The following is a 20,815-nucleotide window of genomic DNA, read 5'->3' on the forward strand; positions in this document are numbered from 1 at the left end:
TTTCCAGCCCAACCTGTGAGTTGTACCTGAACTCTTCAGCTCAAGGCTACGACCCTACCCCTGTTCCTGGGTGTTGTCCCTAAGCTCTGCAGTACCCTTGAGCCAAGCCCCACTTCCTGTTTTCTGGAGGTTAGATGGAGATAAGAGTCTCGGGTCCTTTTGTGCCCAGGCTGGCTTTGAACCTTGATCATCAGATCTCAGACACTAAGGAGCTATGGTTACTATGGAAGCCACTGAGCCCAGCTTTGTCTGTATTTTTCAAGGATGAAATACCTTTGTGTGATGTAAATTGTTTAAATGTGAGGAAAATAAAGGCTTAGCACATTGTACTTGTGAATTTCAGTGGCTTATTGCTAGAGGATATCAGTAGAATGCAGTTGGACAACTGGAACAAGGGAGAGGAGAGTGCAGCAAAAACCATGTTTCCATCAGAAATCTTTCTGATGATAGTGTTTGATCCATGAAATTAAGAGACACCAAAACAAGGCAAAAGGAAAACCCAATCAGACATGCTTCATGTTAATGTGAAATAGGCAAGGTTGAAAGGAAAAACTTCATTGTGGACTCTGAAACCAGATCTTGGAGGAAAGGCTAAAGGAAGAGGGGCCATTTGAACTGAGGAAAAGGTCACACACCCTGGGGTCACGTTGGTTATCCTAGCTACTTAGGAGGCTGAGAACTGAGGATTGTGGTTTGAAGCCAACCCAGATAGAAAACACTTATCCCCAATTAAATATAAATATTCCAAAGTGAAAGAGTGTCCCATCCAGCGGGACATCAACTAGGGCCAAGAACGTAGAGGGAGGAATGAAAGGGACAGGAGACATGAAGAAGGCAGCAAGACAAGCATCCTGATCAAGCTGCCAATTTTATTTTTCACACAAGGGTTTATATGCCTCTTCAGGAGAGGGATTGGGGTATAGGAACTGCTCGGGGGAGGGGGTCTGGTAGTAGGATGTTTGCTTGGGGTAGAGGCCAGGTAGTAGGATGTTTGCATATCAACGCAAGCAGGCATGTGTTGCTTAGTGACCTACTTACAAGATGCAAGCACATTCTTACAGTAAGAATTCAGGGAGGGGGAGAATGTCCCCGATCTCCTCCCGTCATCTTGAAATAAGTGAGGGGCAAGGATTTAGGCAATATCTGAATTATGGTAGGCATTAACCTGAGAGGGGGGACAGAGGCCATGATTCCTAGAATGGAGGCCATGTTGAGGAAGAAGCAAGACCCACTGGCTCCTGTATCTGTCTTTCTGCTGAGGCCAAGCATCTTTTTGTGGGGGAATGGTTTTCATAGATGCCAACCTCCATGCTATTGGGCGTGTCCCTCAGGAGACCCCGAGACTGAGGGCTGTTTAGGCTGTCTCCTCGCAGTCTTAGCTGCACCTCATGCAAATGCTCTACACCGGTCAACGGTAGATGCATATCCCTCGGGTGGGGATTACGGTTCCTCTGGGGGCCCCATAGTCCTCATACCCATTTAGCATCTCCCTCTTCTAGGCTGTTCAGCACTGGATGGAAAATTCACCCATCCAGAGTCACCATAATGGCTGGAACCAACTAGGGGACTTTGAGTTTAGCACAGAATGTCCCATCACCAAGAGTTTTTGGTTCCAGTCCTCTCAGGAAACGGCTGTGGGGTGGTGGTAGAATCAGGCAGAACAGAATATGTGGCAGCAGTTTCATCTCTCAGTAACTCCAATGGAATGTCACACCTCCTGCTGGGTTGCCTGCAAATTTCTGCACAAACTGGTTAAAGAAGCTAAACCTAAGGCCTGACTTCGGTGAATTCTCCCAATGATTCCCTGGTTGTTTTCCTGAGCACACTCATTTTGTCAGGCTGACAACCCATTAGTTTTTTTTAACCTTTTCTTTTTTTAAAAAAAGAATTTATTAACGTTGATTTTTACATCATCTTTTAAATGACAAGTTTAACATACAAGTGTTCAAGGAGGCAATCTCTATTTACAATCACTGGGACTTAGGATTTAGAACTTAATCACAATGAAGCTAAGGTTTGTATGTCATGGAAACACATTAATTTATGAAATAAAACATTACGCCTATAGAGTCATAGGTTTTTATGTCTATATAGAGGAGGAATTTAGATTAATGTGGAGAGAATAGGGGAATGCAGCCATAATATTTAACAACATATATCCTATGAACCTAGGGAAATGGAGAAGATAGATAGGGGTTGATATATCCATCAAGATATATTGTACTTATAAACTGATTGGTTAATGTAAAACCACTTGTGTAACCACCTAAGATACTAAAAGTATAAGTTAAAATGGCATAGGACTATTTCTCTCTTAAGTTTGGGTATATCTGACCAATATTATCCTTGATATTGATTTATAAATTTGACTTAGAGAAAATTAAATTTAGATTATTATTATAGAACTCTAAAGGTAGCATTTCATAAGCAAGAAATTCTGGAAGCTCCCAATGTTTTTTTTCCTGGAATGGTGATGTAGTAAGAATTTATCTTGTAGAAGATTAAGATATAATGATTTTTCTCTTTCTTTGCAATATTGTGAACTGCTTTAAGAGGCTGAAAACATTTGTAAAGGACAAATTCTATGCAAGATCAAATGATTAACTAAACCCACAACCTTAGCTGGCCCATATTTTCTCTCTTTATTCTCCATTGAGTTAACTGGCAAGGCATTTTGCTCTGTATTCTAACAAACATATACGTTTTCTTTTTCACTTTTATGCAGGAGTAGGAGAAGGTAATGGAGCAGACCTGAAAATTGAAATAATAATGCAGCACAAGACTGTATTTACTTGTACTTGCCAAACCTGCACGGTGAGCCAAAGCTCATAAATGAGAATTCTCATGTTTGTGTCAAAGCTCCCAGTCAAGTGGCATGATGGTCTTCCCCAAAGTAACACTCACCAAAAAGAGACAGCTCTTGCCCTCTGTCACCATTCCAGTTGGCATTGCTTAGTTCAGATGCAAAGCAGAGCCTCGTTCCAAACAGTTTCTGAAAGATATTGTCAAACTGTGCTTCAGTTTAGTGCTGCTTCGGATTCACTTGTGCCCACAAATGCTAAGAATGTCCCCAGGAATTACTCGAGGATTTAAATGCATACATCATGTCAGTATTTGCCATATGATCTTCCTTTTGATCATTTTGATCATTTATTACAAAGCTCTGATTCTCAAATGCAGTGTTCTTGAAGGTCCCCTTGGCACTTGTGGAAGTGGAAAGTCATAGGTTCAAAGAGTGATGCAGAATCTGTCCACTCAGCAATGGGCTCAGTGACTGTCATTGAGACGTTTTGTTGGATGTCACCTTGAGAGCAGTAGAGACAGCATATGGACTGAGGAGATGCCTCTTTACCCACAGCCATTTCTGAAATGTTCAAGAAATTCTCAAGACTGTGCACCTTTTCTAGGAGAAATTGGCTAATTTCCTTTTTAATCCCAAAGGAAGCTTTCAGAATGATTCCCAGGTTCCTGTTGTAACTTCTGTACATGCACACAAGTGTAGTGTGTTGTGAGGTTTAGGTAACATATTTGAATTTAATCTCTAATCTATGAGTTATCAAATCAGTGTAAAAAGTGACCATTTTCAAACCACTTTGTCACATAGGACACTGATCCCATCAATTCTTAGCCCACATTTATTCTTATTTTCCTGGATTTTAAGCTCTGAATCCATGACAACCCTAGTGTAGCCAAGCTATTTCCATCAATATCTGGACCTACAAATTCCCATTAGAGAAGACTGACTCATCTGTTTGGCACATGGAATAAAATTCTCAGTTTCATTGATATTTTTGCTGGTTTCTCTTCTCAGGCCTATATTATTCCTCCTTTATTAAAATCCTCCAATGACCAACTGAAAGTCTACTTTCTAGAATATGCTTTGTTATTCAAACTTTCTGCTGTATACTGCCCTCCCATAGGACACACTTGCACACTTCCTTATAAAGCTTGAAAACAATATATTATTTTCATATTGTTCTGTATGTAGAAAACTTCCTGAAAACTTGAAAATCATGTGAGAGTCTTCTGTGGGTATGTTTCTTGAAGCCTAGCATAGCTTTCTTCTTATTCTATGATGGTATATGAATATCAGAGTAATACATGGGATGATTTCATAGTTGTTAATCCCCAAACTTGACCTGTTTGTGGTCATTCCATTCACTGGAATGGCTCATTGACCTCATCAGCAACATAATATTTGTCATGAAAGTGGGGTCAATTATTCATTGCTTCTTGAACATCAATATACTGTTTCAGACTGCAGTTAAAAGCGCATCCTTAAAAGAATATAAAAATCGGATGATTCACATAGAACAGTCATGTGTATTACATTAGAAACTCCTGGTCATATAGGATGAGACTAAATGAAAGGATCTCTAGGATATTGAAACAAGAGCTTTATCTTGTGTGATTGTGGCTCTTAATGCACTCCGTTATTCCTCTTCTGTTTAGTTTCCTTCTGGTTAATCTCATATTGTTACTGTATCTGACTTTGTGACCTGGTATATTGTATGTATGTTTATTTGATTATTTAAAATAGGAAAGAGAAGTGGGGAAACCATATGATTGGGAGAGGTGTTGGGAGAGGAAAATGGGGACAAAACCATGAGAGGTGGTATCAATGTGTGAGAAGTAAGACACCTACTCTCTGGTGAATATAACTGTAATCCCTCTATACATTACAATAAACAGAAAGACACTTGTCAAAAATGAATACTTTGCTTCTCAAGTGTAGTCTTAAGATAGCTATCAAACATTTGGAGCCCAGTACCTTTACCACTTCAGAAAAAAATTACTGCTATTTTCTATATGAAATTACTGAGCTATGAAATTATGAGTATATAATGAATTAAGGATGATTTCATGAGTGAAAAAGAATACTAATCGCTGGCAACACTTTGAGTTCCTAATTCCATGTGTTCATTGACAGGTTGTCCATGATATTGATACAAATAGAGCAATCTTTTTGGTGCCCAACTGTCCGGACTTATGTGATGATATAAAAGTAAAATTTTCTTCTTCGGTGAGTCCTCAAGTATCCTGCATGATTGTTTGCTCTTTTGTTTGGTCTGGGTTTGCAATTTCCTTTGCTGCAGTTCCCTAAAATATAAAGGACAGATAAAAATGCATGTCTCGGGAAGGGGAGGAAAACACAAAACAAAGTCATCAGAATTTCTTGTATATATTTAAAATATTTCTGATCACTTTCTTCTGAATTGTAAGCAATTGATATCTGTTACTTATCAAATGAGAAAAGTATGAAAGCAAAGATGCTAAAAAGAAACCGACATTGTTGACTTTCCATAAGAGTAATTACAGTTATGTTGTCTATCTTTTAAACACGTCATGATCAGTGTGTTTACCAAATGTGAGGGAGATTTTACTTTCCTGTCCATAATTATCTATTGACTTGCTATCATTAGTATAACTGTGTAATTTTAATGGATCAGCCGTACATGTCATGTCTGAGTGTCATATATGACTATAATGATTTTCTATGAAATCATCTATTCCTACTCTCAGTAAGAACTTCCATGTGTTCTGTATGCCCTCCTTCATTACCTGCTTGCTCACTGCTGAGCAGTCTTAGGGACTGAGATGTGAATGTGAATGTTGAAGCAAGTGACCACCTGGGAAGTCTCTCCATTTCAATGTTTCCCCTTGGATAACAGAACCACTGTGAATTCTTGCTTAGCTAGTGTCTCTAAACAAACACTGTGGTTTTTTTCCCTGGTGCAGGGGGTCTTGATGAGAGCTAGTTTTGTGATTATTAAGGGTTAAGATGGGATGGCATGCTTGTGAAAAATGAGGAAATTATTGATTACTGGTTTGTTTTGTTTTTGGCCATACTTTGGTTTGGATTTTTGCTTGGTTTACTTGCTTGGCTAAACATCTATCACTCGAGTCATGCCTCCATCCCTGTTTCTTTGCTGGTTAACGTGGAAACAATATTTTACTTTTTGCCATGGCTGACTTTGATCCTCCAGATCTCAGCTTCTTGTGTAGCTAGCCATCACCAATATTGATGCCTAATTATTCAAACTAGTTGTCAGTTATGGAAATAGATGTGAGTTCTATGTCTTTGGGCTGACTCTCAAGGACGCTGTCTCTGGACAGGACCATACATTCCAGCTTTGTTGTGATGGAGCTCCAGGTGAAATGGCTGTGGATGCTGTACAGTGTGTCTTTCACAGTATGATTGTTTACCCTGGTGGGGAGTGGCTTAATGTCTAATTGTCCCACTAGTGACCATGGATCCTCCTCACAGGAAACTTGTTTGTACTGACAGATGACCTATAGCTGCTGTCTGACTTTCTACCAAATTAATCACTCTAGGAAAACCCTGAATAGAGCAGGTTGTATATGCTTATTACATAAGTCACCAACAAAGCATGAAAACACAACACAGTGAATAAGAGAAGCAGTTTATGACAGAGAAGGGAAAGGCAGTACATATTGCAGGGCCAGTGGATGGAGGGGAGCCATCCAGGGAAAACTGATACCTGACCAGTGGAGGGACACAAGGCAACGTTAGAAGCAAATAACATTCTCTTGGGGGCCAGGTGTGCCCTTAGCAGGTTTTCCATGGGAGGTTTCGTTGTGGTCCAAGGTGCTGTAACACAAGTAGTCACTATGACATATCTTCAGAGGTCCCTGGTAGTATGGAGTCACTAGGTCAAGTGCATTGTATCTGCTGTCACATAGACAGGTGATCACTAGAAATTGGGTGCATGAGACAGGTGTCTAGCTCATTCCCACTGAGGAACTGAGAGGTAGCAGAGACTGGAAACTGTTGGGGGTGGCTGTGCCCTGCTTCTGGTATTCCAGCCTAACAGAGTCAAAATGAAAGCAGAGCAAACAGAAAGGATGAAGAATTCACCACAGTATGTTTGGTGTGTGTGTGTGTGTGTGTGTGTGTGTGTGTGTGTGTGTGTAAACATAGGTCTTTAGTTGATTCTTTAGTGGTGTTCTAATCAGATTGAGAGATCATTGTCTATATTTATCATATAAAACATCCCTGAAGTTGAATTGGTGTCAAATGGTCATTCTATGTTTAACTTATTGAGAAACCCACAGTTGCTTTTCTACCATTGCTTTCCCATTTGGCATTTGTGTCAGCAAGGTCTGAGGACTCCAGTGGTCTGTGGTTTTGCTGAATTTTGTTGGTGATCCTAGTGGGTGAGACAGTAGAAGTCCAGCTCTGCTCTGCATGTGCTTGCCACCTTTGGGGTATACTCTCTGACTAACTGAAGTATATGCTCAAACCCTTGGTGTTTGTTGCATCTGCTTTTGTTTTTCAGACATTAGTTTTTGAATTAAAAATATTGTGAATACAAGATCCCATCCAGATACAAAATATGCCTATGTTTCCCTCTATTTTGGTGCTACATTTTTTCACCCTGATTATGTCTTTTAATGAAATCCAACTGAACACTTGTTTTCTATTTTATTGTAGTAATTTTGATCCTTTATATTTTTAATGAAAAAGTATTCTCTTCAAGCCTCTGAGTACATTGTAATAGATAGGATGTTGCAATTGATGTACACAAAAAGGCAGAAGGAAGGAACGTCAACCCCAATGCAATTATTAGTTTTTGATATCCATTTTATTATACAAATCACCTCTTTCTTTAATCATGTGTTTTTAGAAGCTTCCAAACTATTATGATGACTGTGCATTCTTCATGTGGTTCCATACATCTCTCATAGAGAAGAACAGGTAAGGACAGATTGTAAGACAGATTGGCAATTCCTTTGCCTACTATACTAAGCTCATTTTCTACAAAAATAAAGAATTGCTTAAGCAAACATTTCCTATCCCCTACCACAAGGCAATGTGTCAGTGAAGAGGCAATTACCCAGATCATAGTAATGATCAAGTTCTCTCACGACGTGTACATCTACCCGGTTCCTGGAATATAGAAAGGTCTAGGTGAATGTCACTTTATTGGATCATGATTGGTGGGATTAGTCTAGGGAGGCTTTAGCTGGCTTTCTTCTGCTGTAGGCACATTTCCATGTAGGACAGAAGTTTTAAGGCCTGAGAAGTATTAACAATTTCAAAAGCATTGTTTGGTTAACCTCCACTTTGAAAAGGTTTCCTCATGACTGAATGATGTATTATTGCTAAGAACCTACTACTTTATCTAGAAACTCATTCCTGAACCTACAAAGACTCAGTTTTCAGGAGTATTGACCTGTGGTGGTAAAAAGAAAAACACTTTCTAGATCATCCATATCAAGGCAGAAATGACTGTTGCCATGTCCTCATAAAAGTGTGAGGATATATATGAAGACCTTGGAGCTGGGGGAGGTGGCTCAGGCCTATTATCCTAGCTACTCAAGAGCCTGATCTGAAGATTAAGGCTCAAAGCCACCCTGGGCACTAAAGGACCTGAGACTCTTATCTCCAATTAACCTCTAGAAAAGGGAAATAGGGGTTGGGTTAAGGGTAGGGTGTTATTCTTGGGTTGTAGAGCTCAGGGACAACACTCAGGCCCCATGACCCACCAAGAGGGAGAGAGAGAGAGAGAGAGAGAGAGAGAGAGAGAGAGAGAGAGAGAGAGAGAGAGAGAGAGAGAGAGAGGGGGGGGGGGGGATAATGAAGACCTTAGGCCATGAGTTTGTCCTAGTGGTAGAGTGCTTGTCTAACATGGACAAAGACCCAGGTTTGATTCCTCGGTACCACATACATAGAAAAAGCCAGAAGTGGTGCTGGATAGTATTGGTTACATCCAGTGCCAGACTTCTCTTGAAATCTGAACTGGGCCTGATAATACCTCAAATCTATTAAGACAGCAGCAAGAAAGCCTCATTTCTACAGATTTGTAACTCACATACAATTTGATTTTGGAAAGAGTAAACTCTACATTTAAAGGAAAATTTCTATCCATTTTCCTACGTGTCCAGCTGTCTCTTGAGCAAAGTCCTCGACAAAGGCAGGGTGTTTACTTGTTGCTTCTTGTCAAACTGGTTCTTGCTAAAGGATAGCTTTGTCCTTTCCACCACCATCATCTCATTGGAGATTATAAGAACATTGGATCCTCCTTTTTGTAGTCATTTCTGGAAAATTGGTATCATTTTTTCCTTGCTTGATAAATCTTTTTTACACTGATGAGATTGTGGCTTAGACAAAAACATCATTTCACCGATTCAGGGCGATATAGCTGGGCACTGGTGGCTCAGTGACCTGTCATTCTAGCTACACAGGAGGCTGAGATCTGAGGAACACAGTTTGAAGCTAGCCTGGGCAGGCATGTCTATGTCACACTTATCTCCAACGAGTCCTTGAAAAATCAGAAATGCAATTGGAGCTCAAGTAAGAGAGGGTCAGCTTGAGCAGAGAAAGTTTATTGAGAACTCAAGGTCATGAGTAGAAACCCCACTACTGACATTAACGAAAACAAAGACAAACACAAAAAAAAAACCCAGACCACTATTTAATTACGAGGTTTCATTATACACCCAATTATGTCTTGGTAATTATTGTGACAGTCCTGGGGCTTGAACTCATGGCTTCTGCACTGTTCTTTGGCCTTCTCAATGCTAGAGTCCTACCACTTGATCCACAGCACCACTGTCAGCTTTTCCTATGTATGTGGTACTGAGTCATTGAACCTGGGTCTTCATGCATGCTAGGCAAGCACTCTTACACTAGGCCAAACTCCCAGCCCCTTGGTAACTTTTGTCAATTATAAACACTTAGAATATATGTTTCTTTGTTTATTTGAAGTAGGGAAATGGGGGAAACAACATGATTGGAAGGGGGTGGGTGGAGGGAAACAGGGAGAAACACATGAGAAGGTGTATTAATGTGTGAGAAGACCTGCACCTCCTACTACCTGACAAATGAAATTTAAAAAGTTTTACAAAACACTTAGATAATATGCTCAATGTGGGTGTCAGTAATTCTCTAACAGGCATGTTGTGACTGATCAATTTGTTTCTGAAGATTAAGGTCTTTTATGTCATTCCAAAGAGGCAGAATGAGCTAAGTAGTGAAGACAAGTAGGACTTAAATCCTGGTTGCAGCCAGCAAGTCTCTTTGTAAACAAGGGTGTGCTATTGGATGACTATTCTGTTTTGGTTTTATTGTTCTTGTTTTAATGTCGGGAGAATGTAAAGATGGATTACAGTTATATTCGTCAGGTAGTAGGTGCATTACTTCTCATATAATTGTACCCCTTCTCATGCTTTTGTCCCCTCCTCCACCTCCCAGTCCTCTCTTTTCCCCCCTTCCCTTCCCTGTTTCAAATAAACAAATAAATGTGTATACAATATACCAGGTAGCAAGTCACACACAGTAACAACATGAGAAAAACCATAAGGGCAAAAAAACGAGAAGAGAAATAACATAGTACATTAAGAACTACAATCACATACTGTAAGCCCTAAAAGAAAATGTAATGACTTTTTTTCCTGTCCTTAGACTTTATTTAACACGAGCTGACCTGGACAATCCACATAAAGAAAAGACATGGAACATTTATCGTCCAGACTTTGCTGTAGATATATTCTTTGAAGAAGTCTTTCAGTGACAAACACACTATATTCTGTATGTTTATTAAATAAATTATATATTGGTAATAGTAACCTCTCTTCAGAGTGTGTATGTTTCTATGAACTCATCAATGCATGTATACATATGTACATACATCATAATCTTGAATTGGCTAGTTTATGAATTTACCAATTGTATGTCTCCACAACTACTGGCCTTCTTCTCTCAACTCATTTTCTTTCTTCCCTGTGTATCCATTTTTCAGAATTGCTACAAAAAAGCCAGGAGTGGTGGCTCACTCCTGTAATCCTAGCTACACAAGAGGATGAGATCTGAGGATCTGGGTTCAAAGCCAGCCAGGGTACTAAAGACCATGAGACTCTTATCTCCAATTAACCACTAGGAAAACCGGAAGTGGCCCCTGGCTCAAGGGCCAGGGCAATAGCCTTGAGCTGAAGAGCAAAGGGATAGTGCCCAGGCCCAGAGTTCAAACCCCATGACCAGCAGAAAAAAAAGTACTGCTAGAAAAATATTCATATAATTTACATCATTCTACCTCTAATAGTCTATAGTGAAAATAATTTATTTCCAATACACTATGTTACAAGCTCTTTAAATTTTAAAAAGAGTTTTCAGGTAAGATAGGTATTTAGAACTACTTATGTTCCAGCAGTAACCCTCTTGGGAATTTATCCAAAAGATTGAAAGTCAGTATACAATAAAGATATATATATATATATATATATATATTTATATACCTCCATGTTCATTGATGCACTAATTACTATACAACCATGTTAAGGAAACAGCTCAGATGCCCTACATCAGATTGATCCAGAGAGAGAGGAAGAGTGAGGAATTTTATATCAAAATGGACCTAGGTAACTTGAGAAATGGAAAAGATTGGGAGAAATTGGGAAAAATGCGTGGCATGGATCAACATGCATTGCACTCAGAAAGTGACATGTTCGATTGAAACCACTAATTAAATATAATGTACTAATTAAATGTAATGCAGAAAAGATTTTCCAAAGATGTTTCAACTGGGAGATAATGCCTCATGCCTGTAATCCTAGCTACTCAGAAGGCTAAGATTTGAGGATCCCAGTTCAAAGACTGCCTGGTCAGGAATGTATGTGATTCAGATGTCCAGTTAATCACGTCCCCAAAAAAGTAAGAAGTGGATTAAGTGTTAGAACACTACACTAGAGCCATAAAGCTCATGACAGTGCCCTGGCCCTGAGTTCAAGCACATAATGGGCACATACCCAGGTACATTCCCACATGTATGGGCTCTCCCCCTCTCTCTCCCTCCCTCTCTCTGTCTCTCTCTGTCTCCTTCTCTCTCTCTCTTTCTCTCTCTCTCCCTCTCTTTCTCTCTCTTTTGCTCTCTCTCTCTCTCTCTCACACACACACACACACATACATATATATACACACGTGCACACACAAATTTTAAAAAGGAAAATAGACTTTTCAATATCATAGAAGAGCAAAGTTATTAGTATACTTCGGTAGCTACTTTAGAGAGTTATTCATGATAATTCTAAAAATAGTAACATTTATGGAGCCCAAACATAATAAATCCAGTGCCTAGAAGCTCTTCAATAGTAAATTCATTTAGTCCTCATAATTCAAGTGCTATCATTACTTCTATTTTCCTGGGAAATTAGAAGTTTGGACAATTAGATATATCAAAAAATTAGTAAAGTAACAAATTCAGGATTTACACCCAACATAGTAATCTAATACCTTGGATAGCATGCCAGTAAGGGAATAGCTTTCTCTATTTTTTCTTATTCACTTGGTACCATAATGATGGACAGCTGTGGAGCAAAAACCAAGAGAATCAAAAAGGCCAATCAGAAATGATATTATTGAATTTTTCACATAAATTTCCACTAGAAATGTCTTCCTCCATTTCTGCTAAGTATCTTAAGAAATTGTGTGTGTACGTGTGTGTGTGTGTGTGTGTGTGTGTGTGTGTTTAAATTTGTCTTCTGTTGCTAACTGCAGAAAGGAACTTAAATGACATAATTAACTACAAAACATATTTTATTTCTAAATTGTTGTCATGGACTACAGTATAAAATTAAAATTGTGGGCTGGGAAGGTGGCTTAATTGTAGAGTGCTTGCCTAGCATGTAAAGCCCTGGGTTGGAATTCCCAGTATCACACATACATGCAAAAAGCTGGGAAGTTGCAGAGAGCTAACCTTGAGTAAAAAGAAGCTCAGAGACAGTGCTCAGGCACTAAGTTCAAGCCCCAGGACTGGCAAAAAAAAACATTATTTATTTATTTATTTATTTATTTATTTATTTATTTATTCATTGATTTACTTTTGTCTTCCTGCCTCAGGTTTATTGGTAGAATTGACACAGGCCACACCCCACCCTCTAGATGGCAGCCAGGGAGCCACAGCAGTTCACCTGTCATCACACTGGCAGACAAAGGTCTTCTCTGTGGGGCCTTCACAGAGCCCTCCAGCTTAGAGGCTGGAGTCAGCGCACCCTTAGGAGGCTGTGGCCTGAGCACCCTTAGGAGCTGGGGCCTGGGCCTTAGCTGGCATTGCAGCTGGAGTCTGGGCCTTGGATTGTGCCCTAGCCAAGGCCTGGGCCCTGGCCTTGGGCCAGGTGAGCCTAAGACCTTTGGAAATGTAGGAATGGATGTGATTCCCAAGCTTGGGGTGGGCTATGTAGGCAAGTTGCTGGAGCTTGCTGGTAGCCTGCTGTGGAACTTGTGTTTGTTGCTTTGGGCTTCTCAGGGTCTGATGGCCTTGGGCCACGTTCTCATGGCCTTGGCATCGTTGGCCTTCATCTTCTTAAAGCCCTTCTTGTTGTGCTTCTTAGCAACACGCATGTTCCTCAGGAACTTGGGGTCCTCCCCTTCAGAGATGCGTATCTTTGTGATCTGGGTGTCCTGACGCCATTTCTGTGCCATTTCCTGGACTGTTGTGTGTAGTGTGGTTCTTGGACTCGGCCATGTCTATCTGAACCACAAACCCACCGGAGCTGATGCACCTGGACTCAGGAGGGAAAATTTGTTGTTTAAAATTAAATTTTGTACAAGTTTCTCATTAGGTGAAAAGACAACAATAGTAATTTATACAGCAGCCCAAAGAACTGAGCTGAGGGACACGAGAATATATCATGATTCCTGGCCGCTGCTCAGTGGGCTCAGCTATGAAGACCACAGTGGACAGCCAGCCCGGAGAGACGACCCTGAGAGCCTGACTGCCAATAAACCATGAAAGGGCGATAGGAAAGCTGTGACTCACGTCATACAGCACCAGCATTGAGCAAAAACAGCTAAAGGAAAATACATTCATCCAGTACCAGCACAAACACACACAAAAACTTAAAATATAAAATATACCTAGAACTAAACCAGGGTGGTGGTTAATAGCCTGTGATCTGGAACTAGACTGCCATGTTTGATCTCAGTCTTCCCTGCTGGCCTCTCTCAGTCAAATTCACTGGGCCCCTAATTCTCCTATAAACAGTTGACAGTAACAGATCCTATTCCATTTGCAAGGCCCTTGAAACTGTTGGCTCAAGCAAGTGCTCGTTATGTTAGCTGCTACTCCTATTTGCACAGTATACTTAGACACAAGTGAAGCTATTAGATAGCAAGATACTCTAGGTTTATGGCTACTGTCTAGACTGTAGACCAAACCTAAGTTAATTCTGTTGAAAATTGAATTGTTCATTCTGAAGACATGGTCCAGATTTCAGGGTCTCCTCCAAGGAGCTGAATCCAATGTAAGAGCACAAGAGTCCTTATTGCAAGCTCGAGCCTGGACTCAAGACCGACACTGACACAGCAGGTCTGAATTGAGAGGCCTGACTTCCTGTTGTACATGGTTTCTATAGGGTTAGCTCACAGGGTTGATGTATTATTAATTGATTGGCTAGTGCTAGGGGATATGTGCCGAGCTGCAGGGCAGCTGAAGGGCAGCTGGCCAGGGTATCTCAATGGTTATCACAGGATGTTTCGATGGTTATTTTATCCTGGGGCCTCAAATCACTGGGAGTAGGCTGTAATTTATTACTTTCTTTGAAACTGCTATCTCTGCTGGTTTAGAGTTAGTTCAGAGTGACCTTCCGGTGGGGCCTGCTAAAAAATACCTTTTTGCTGAAGTTCATACAACTTCAATATTAACTTAGGCTTCCCAGTGGTACACTGACACAGCCTCTGCTTAGCAAGTGCTGGGTCTTAGGTTTGATCCCCAGCACCAGGCACACATACACACACAAATACTTCTTGGAAATGTCCTTTTCAGACAACCTTCCCATAAGTATCACGTTTAGACTCCTACTGGCCTTTGGTAAAGTCATGATTGGCATTTACTAACATCTGACCAAATCTGAGCCCCAGTACCTGACACCTATAATCCTGGCTAGTTAGTATGTGGAGCTGAGAGGATCAAGGTTCAAAGCCAATCAAGGCAGGGAAATCCATCAAACTTTTTCTGCAGTAAACCACATAAAAAAATCAAAAGTAGACCTGTGCTTAAGTGATAGAGCATCAGCCTTGCACAAAATAGCTAAGCAACAGCACACAATCCGTGAGTTCAAACCCAGTATCATCACACACACACACACACACACACACACACACACACACACACACACACACACACGTACTCTCGCACACAGGCACCACAAACCACCAGTTTATTCACACAATATTGCATAGAATGCATGCAATTGATAGAATAAGATTTGATTCATGTGCTAATTCCAAGAACTAGACATACTTTGATTACTGTGCTGTTAACACAGTCTTCTTACGTTACTTGTCTCCCATGGTCTTGCCTGTCTGGCCAGCTGCAAAGAGCCAAAGTTGGCAGTTGGAATGGGAGCTCCTGTCACAGGTATTGGGGTTGGAGAGAGGCCAAAGTCAGAGGAGCTGGATAGCAGGAGGACTAGTGGTAGGCAATTATAGTAGTGAGGAGTGTTGTGCTTTATTTAATTTTTGTTATGTTTTGGGTGTGTGTGTGTGTGTGTGTGTGTGTGTGTGTGTGTGTGTGTGTGTGTGTTTGTATTTGCCTGTGAGACTGTCCTGGGACTTGAACTCAGGGCGCGGGCATTAAACTTATATTTTTTTGGTTCAAGTTTTGTTCTTTGTGCCTAGAGCCACAAATCCACTTGTAGATTTTTGGTTGTTTCTTGGAGATAAGAGTCTCACTGACTCGGTACCAGCTTTCAATCACAGTCCTCATATCTCAGCCTCCTGAGTAGCTAGGATTAGTGACAAGAGACACAATGACCTGGCTGTCTGAAGTTTTAACAAGGACTACCTCATGTAGTTTTCCTCAGAAAGACTACAATGTGGCAACGGGGAAATTCATATTGGACATTTGGAAACTGAGGCTCAGAGGAGGGAAGTTCCAACCCAGGGGGCACTGCCACGTAGGCACTCACAGCTTTGCTTCTCTGAAGTCCTGTCTCTGTGGCTTCCTGACCAGGCTCTTGATTGAGCTATGGGTTTCTGTTGCTGCACACCCTCTTGTGGGGTGTCCCCTGAACACTGAGGACACTGGGGTGGGATCATCCTCTGGGATGTTCCTCATGAGCCCCACTGTGTGTGCAACGTCAGCCAAGGCCACCACCTTCTTCATGCCAGAAGTACCTACTCCCACGTGCAGTAGCCAAAATGTACTGTCTAGAAGCCCCCCTGCTTCTGCAGTCAGGGCAGTCCGCTGCCCTGGCATCGGGTGAACACCACACATTAGCCTACCTTCCCGGGGTGGCCACACAACAGCCCAGGGGAGAAAGAGGTGCTCTCCCTTCTGCTCATCCATGCTACACTGACAATATTTGCTCTCCCGGGTGCCAGGGATCAATAATCCTAACTACACAGGGGGCTGAGATCTGAGGATTGTGGTTGGAAGCTGATTCAGGTAGAAACACCAGTCCACGAGACTTATATGTCATTAACCACAAAAAACCACATGTAGAACTGTGGCACAAGTACTAAAGCACACTCCCCTTGAAAGATAAAGCAAAAGAACAATGCCAAAGGCCTGAGTTCAAGCCTCAGTATTAGCAAAATCATAAATAGGGAGAGAGCAAGACAAGTACTATGTGTCTTGCCTATAATCCTAGCTACTTTTGCAACTTAACACCTTTGTATCTCAGCTTTATAAAAGCAATAAAAATTTTTATAAATGCTCTCTAAAAGGATGATGGAGAGGAGGGTAGTGACAGGAGGCAGAGGTCAGCTGTGTGTGGGTCTGGCAGATCCCTGTGCGGTGCTCAGGTGCTGTGTTTTCTTTGCCCAAAGTAGAGGGGGACCCCCTTAGCATAGGGCAAAATGCTAGGTATTGAAGGTCTGTCTTTGGAAGATTCTAGAGACACTGCAGGGAGCATGTGTGTGATTCTTGGGATTGGATGTGGAGGCTGCTGTCCCTCTCTGTTCCAGAGCCTGTGGGCCAATAACTGTCCTAGCCTCCATGTGGTCTCAGTTGTCCCCAGTGCCACTCAGTCACAAACTCTAAATCCAAGTGAACAGGGAACAGATTTACTAGATCCAAAGCACATCTTGGTATGTAAGATGCAACCTTGTAGATGTTTTTGCCAGGCTTTGTGAATTCACGGAATGGCCTCCTATCTGGATCTGAACTCTTCTGTGCTGCATTCTTTCACAATCACCTTTGGGCACCAGGAGGAAATAAAGACTCCCTAAGAAGCATCCTGTGTGGAAACAACAGCCTTAAGATGCGTCTTAGCAGCTGAAAACCAATGGCCCAAATCTCAGGAGATAATTTGGTCCCTGTTTTGTTCCTGTAATAAGTGATAACAGCTTCTCTGGAATTCTTCTAGGGACAATGTCTGAGCTCACTAGTGGTCAACCAGGCCACCGTGGGATTTGGGACTATTTTTTGTATGCAAGCTCTTCTCCCTGCCTTCCCCTAAGCCTCCCTATTTAACCTAAAATCCATATCTGTACCTCTGAAGACAGCTGAAGAAGTAGTGCTATCTTCCTAAGCCTGCTATAAACTAAATATCCTTTACCCACACTTCACCATATCACTTTATTTGGCTTCTCTAGGAGAGTGGCTGGACCTATTGTCCGTAGGGCTCCTTGATTTGATGGCTGGAGTCTAAAGTCCCAGTTTCAGGTACAATAATGGTGCAGACAGTTTCAGACTGGGTTTCTGATTTCAAACCTGGGCCCATATGGTTCTTCCTTTCATTAATCCAGAAGATAACAAGGGGGGCCGGGAGTTTGGCCTAGTGGTTAAAGTGCTTGCCTTGCATGCATGAAGACCCGGGTTCGATTCTTTGGTACCACATACATTAAAAAAAAGCCAGAAGTGGTGCTGAGGCTCAAGTGGTAGAGCTCTAGCCTTGAGAAAGTCCAAGGACAGTGCTCAGGCCCTGAGCTCAAGCCCAGGACTGGCAAAAAAAAAAGAACATAACAAGGACTTTCAATTAGTCCAGCACAAGGTGGCTCACGCCTGTAATTTAGCTACACAGGAAGCTGAGATGTGAGAATCAAGATCCAGAGCCAGCCTGGGCAATCAAATCCAAGAGAACCTTATCTCCAGTCTTCCAGGAAAAAAGACAGAAGTGGAGCTTTGGCTTATCAGTTTTCTGCTTCAAGTAGAAATAGTTAAGGGAGAGCATAAGGCTCTGCTTAAAACCCTAGTACGAACACACACAGTCATGAACATATGCACATATGGAGGCACACACACACACACACACACAAACACACACACCGACACACACACACATACCACACACAAAGATTTCATAAAAAATAATAGCAAACTGATCATCAGGAAAAAGAGACGAGGCTGTTTTTTTTTTTCCTTTCCTCTTTCTCTCTTTTTTTTTCTCGTATGTCAGCATGATTGACCTCAAGGCCTGGGCCCTCTGTCTAAGCTTTTCATTCAAGGCAGGCATCCCACCACTTTGAGTCATAATGCTACTTCCAATTTTCTAGTGTTTAATTAGATGTGAGAAACTGAAAGGTTTTCCAGCTTTAGCAGACTTGGAACTGCAGTCCTCAGTCTCCTGTGCAGCTGAGATAACAGGCGTGAACTACTGGCCTCTCACATTTTTTATTCCCCTTTCTTTTCATCCGGTGTTCTCATTCTATATCCTTGGAAGAATGGGGGGAGGAATGGTGGGAGAAATGCAGCAGTGGTATTCTCTGGATATTATATTGAAAATAATCTCCAAATCTTGTAGGTGGGAGCTGGGCACCAGTGGATCTAAACTATAATCCTGGCTTCTCAGGAGGCTGAGATCTGAGGATCATGATTCAAAGCCATCATTGGCAAGAAAGTCTGTAAACTCTTATCTCCAATAACAATTCAGGAAAAGCTGGAAGTGATGCTGTGGCTCAAGTGTAGCATACTAGCCTTGAGCACAGAGAGGCTCAGGGACAAAGCTCAGACCCTGAGGGCAAGCCTCAGGACTGGCAAAAACCAAAAACTTGTGGGTGGGGATAGAGGAAAAAACTAGGAGATAGTGAGGAAATGGATGCCACTGTTTCAACATCAATATACACATGACCTGACTGTTGACATAATCCCTCTGCATATCATCTTTCTATGATCAGTAAGAAAAATGAAAGAATGTAAATTGAATTTAAAAAATTTATAGCTGTTCAATTGCCTATAACGTGTAGCTTTATGACCTCTCTGCATTCCCTCCCTCGTCACTCAGCTTCCTTCAGTAGAAGTGGGTTTTCTTTTCCCTTCCCCCTCCAGAGCTTTAAAATCTGCCAGAATCCTTGGGCTCCATTGTTTCTAGTCCAAGTCTCTGTCTGGCTAGCTCAGAGATACCTGTGCTCACAAATGGCTCTGGGCCAGAGCCTATTCTTGTTTATTAACCCAGGGAAGCTGTGTTAAATGTTTGCGGTTATGGTCTTGTGGTCTAGGTCTCTCCTAGGCCCTGGATTGGAGGAGGGCTCTCTGAGCACCGAGCAACAGGGAAAGTTGGGAGCATCTGAAGCTAAGAAATAACGGGTAAGGTACCATCTTCTCAACACCATACCCTAAAGCTACTACAAGCAAACTGGACTACTAGTGGCTGAGCAGTAAAGGAAGGAACCCAGAGACAACAGTAAGGTAGATATTACAGGCAATTAAAAGGCTGTTTTGTATTATATTTTATTTTTTGCCCAAGGCCTGGTATTTGAACTCAGGGCCTCATGTTCTCCCTTACCTATTTACACTCAAGGCTGGCACTCTACACCCTGACCCACAGCAATTTCCTGCTTTGTTTCTGGTCAATTGGATATCAGAGTCTCAGAGGCTTTTTTGCTTGGCCTGCCTCAAATTGCAATCCCAGTCTTCAGCCTACTGAGTAGCTACGACTACAGGCACGAGCAACCATCTTCTGATGATTTTCTGTTTTTGTTTCTGTTTTCTTATGGGCCTTTCTCTTGAGAAGGGGACATAATTCACCAACAGTTTATTGATTTAACATAGCTTAGCAGAATTAACCCAGTTCCTGTATTCTAGTCCTAACTTGCCTAATTCTAGCCTGCCTATCCAGTGCACATGCTGGACCCACCACTCTGACATCTCTTAGTTTCTAAGTCAAACAGGGCCTGCCAGTCAGTTGGTAGATGCAGTTCCCAGTCCTGTCATGGTGTGAGCTCTGGGGCCCCATCAGTCCTCATCAGTCCTCTCGGCCCAAGAGTAGCTCCAGTAGAGCAAAGATCCTCAAACCACAGTCTTGGTTAAGGCCAGAAAAATTGCTGACCCTCATTTTTGGTCTTTTGGTTATATTGGGCATTGGCTGTTCCTCTCTGGCCCAAACTCCTTCTTGTTTATTTTGCTTGGTTAGGGCCCAGAAAAGTCTCTTTTCAATTAGTTGTGCCCAGGGGTGTGATGGGTTCTTACCTTTTGACCTATGGCAAGGTGTCTGGTTCTTAGCCATTTGCAATTACTCTATCCCATGTGCCTGGATGCTGGCCATTTCCATCGTTACTGCCACATTCCCTGTTCTAGTGGTTTTATCTCTTATGGCCATATGCCTTTAGATACAAGTTGGCATTAACAATATACTTCTAGAAGTAGTTTAGCTATATTTCATCCCATTGTTTTTCATTCTAATCATATTCATTATATTAGTATTTTCACATCATATTCATCTAGTATTTTCATAATATATTCATTATTCTAGTATTTTCCCATCCTATTCATTATGTTAGTATTTTCACATTATTACCCCCTGTTCTACCTTCATATCTTTATGGTCAAAACAGCCTTGAACTCAAGGCCTGAACCCTGTTCCTGAGCTTTTTCAAACAAGGCTAGTGCTGTACCACTTTCTGTCACAGCACCAC

At 41.6% G+C, this 20,815-nt stretch overlaps 1 protein-coding gene and 1 long non-coding RNA gene across 2 annotated transcripts in view; one reads left to right on the forward strand and one right to left on the reverse strand.

The window, feature by feature from the left end:
- Nucleotides 1-10,587, forward strand: part of LOC150039810 (phosphatidylinositol 3,4,5-trisphosphate 3-phosphatase TPTE2-like) — a 49,684-nt gene extending 39,097 nt beyond the window's left edge. The window contains exons 13-16 of the mRNA XM_090327582.1: nucleotides 2,726-2,814; nucleotides 4,931-5,023; nucleotides 7,650-7,720; nucleotides 10,430-10,587. Of these exons, the coding sequence (XP_090183708.1) occupies nucleotides 2,726-2,814; nucleotides 4,931-5,023; nucleotides 7,650-7,720; nucleotides 10,430-10,538 (362 nt within the window). The 3' untranslated portion in view covers nucleotides 10,539-10,587. The remainder of the gene's footprint in view (nucleotides 1-2,725; nucleotides 2,815-4,930; nucleotides 5,024-7,649; nucleotides 7,721-10,429) is intronic.
- A 2,249-nt stretch (nucleotides 10,588-12,836) lies between these two features.
- LOC150039813 (uncharacterized) overlaps nucleotides 12,837-20,815 on the reverse strand; it is a 38,902-nt gene continuing 30,923 nt past the window's right edge. The window contains exon 3 of the long non-coding RNA XR_016534221.1: nucleotides 12,837-13,521. This is a non-coding gene — a long non-coding RNA (uncharacterized LOC150039813). The remainder of the gene's footprint in view (nucleotides 13,522-20,815) is intronic.

This window comes from Megascapheus bottae, unplaced genomic scaffold (assembly GCF_031878675.1).
Source record: "Megascapheus bottae isolate mThoBot1 unplaced genomic scaffold, mThoBot2.hap1 HAP1_SCAFFOLD_164, whole genome shotgun sequence".
Classification (NCBI taxonomy): domain Eukaryota; kingdom Metazoa; phylum Chordata; class Mammalia; order Rodentia; family Geomyidae; genus Megascapheus; species Megascapheus bottae.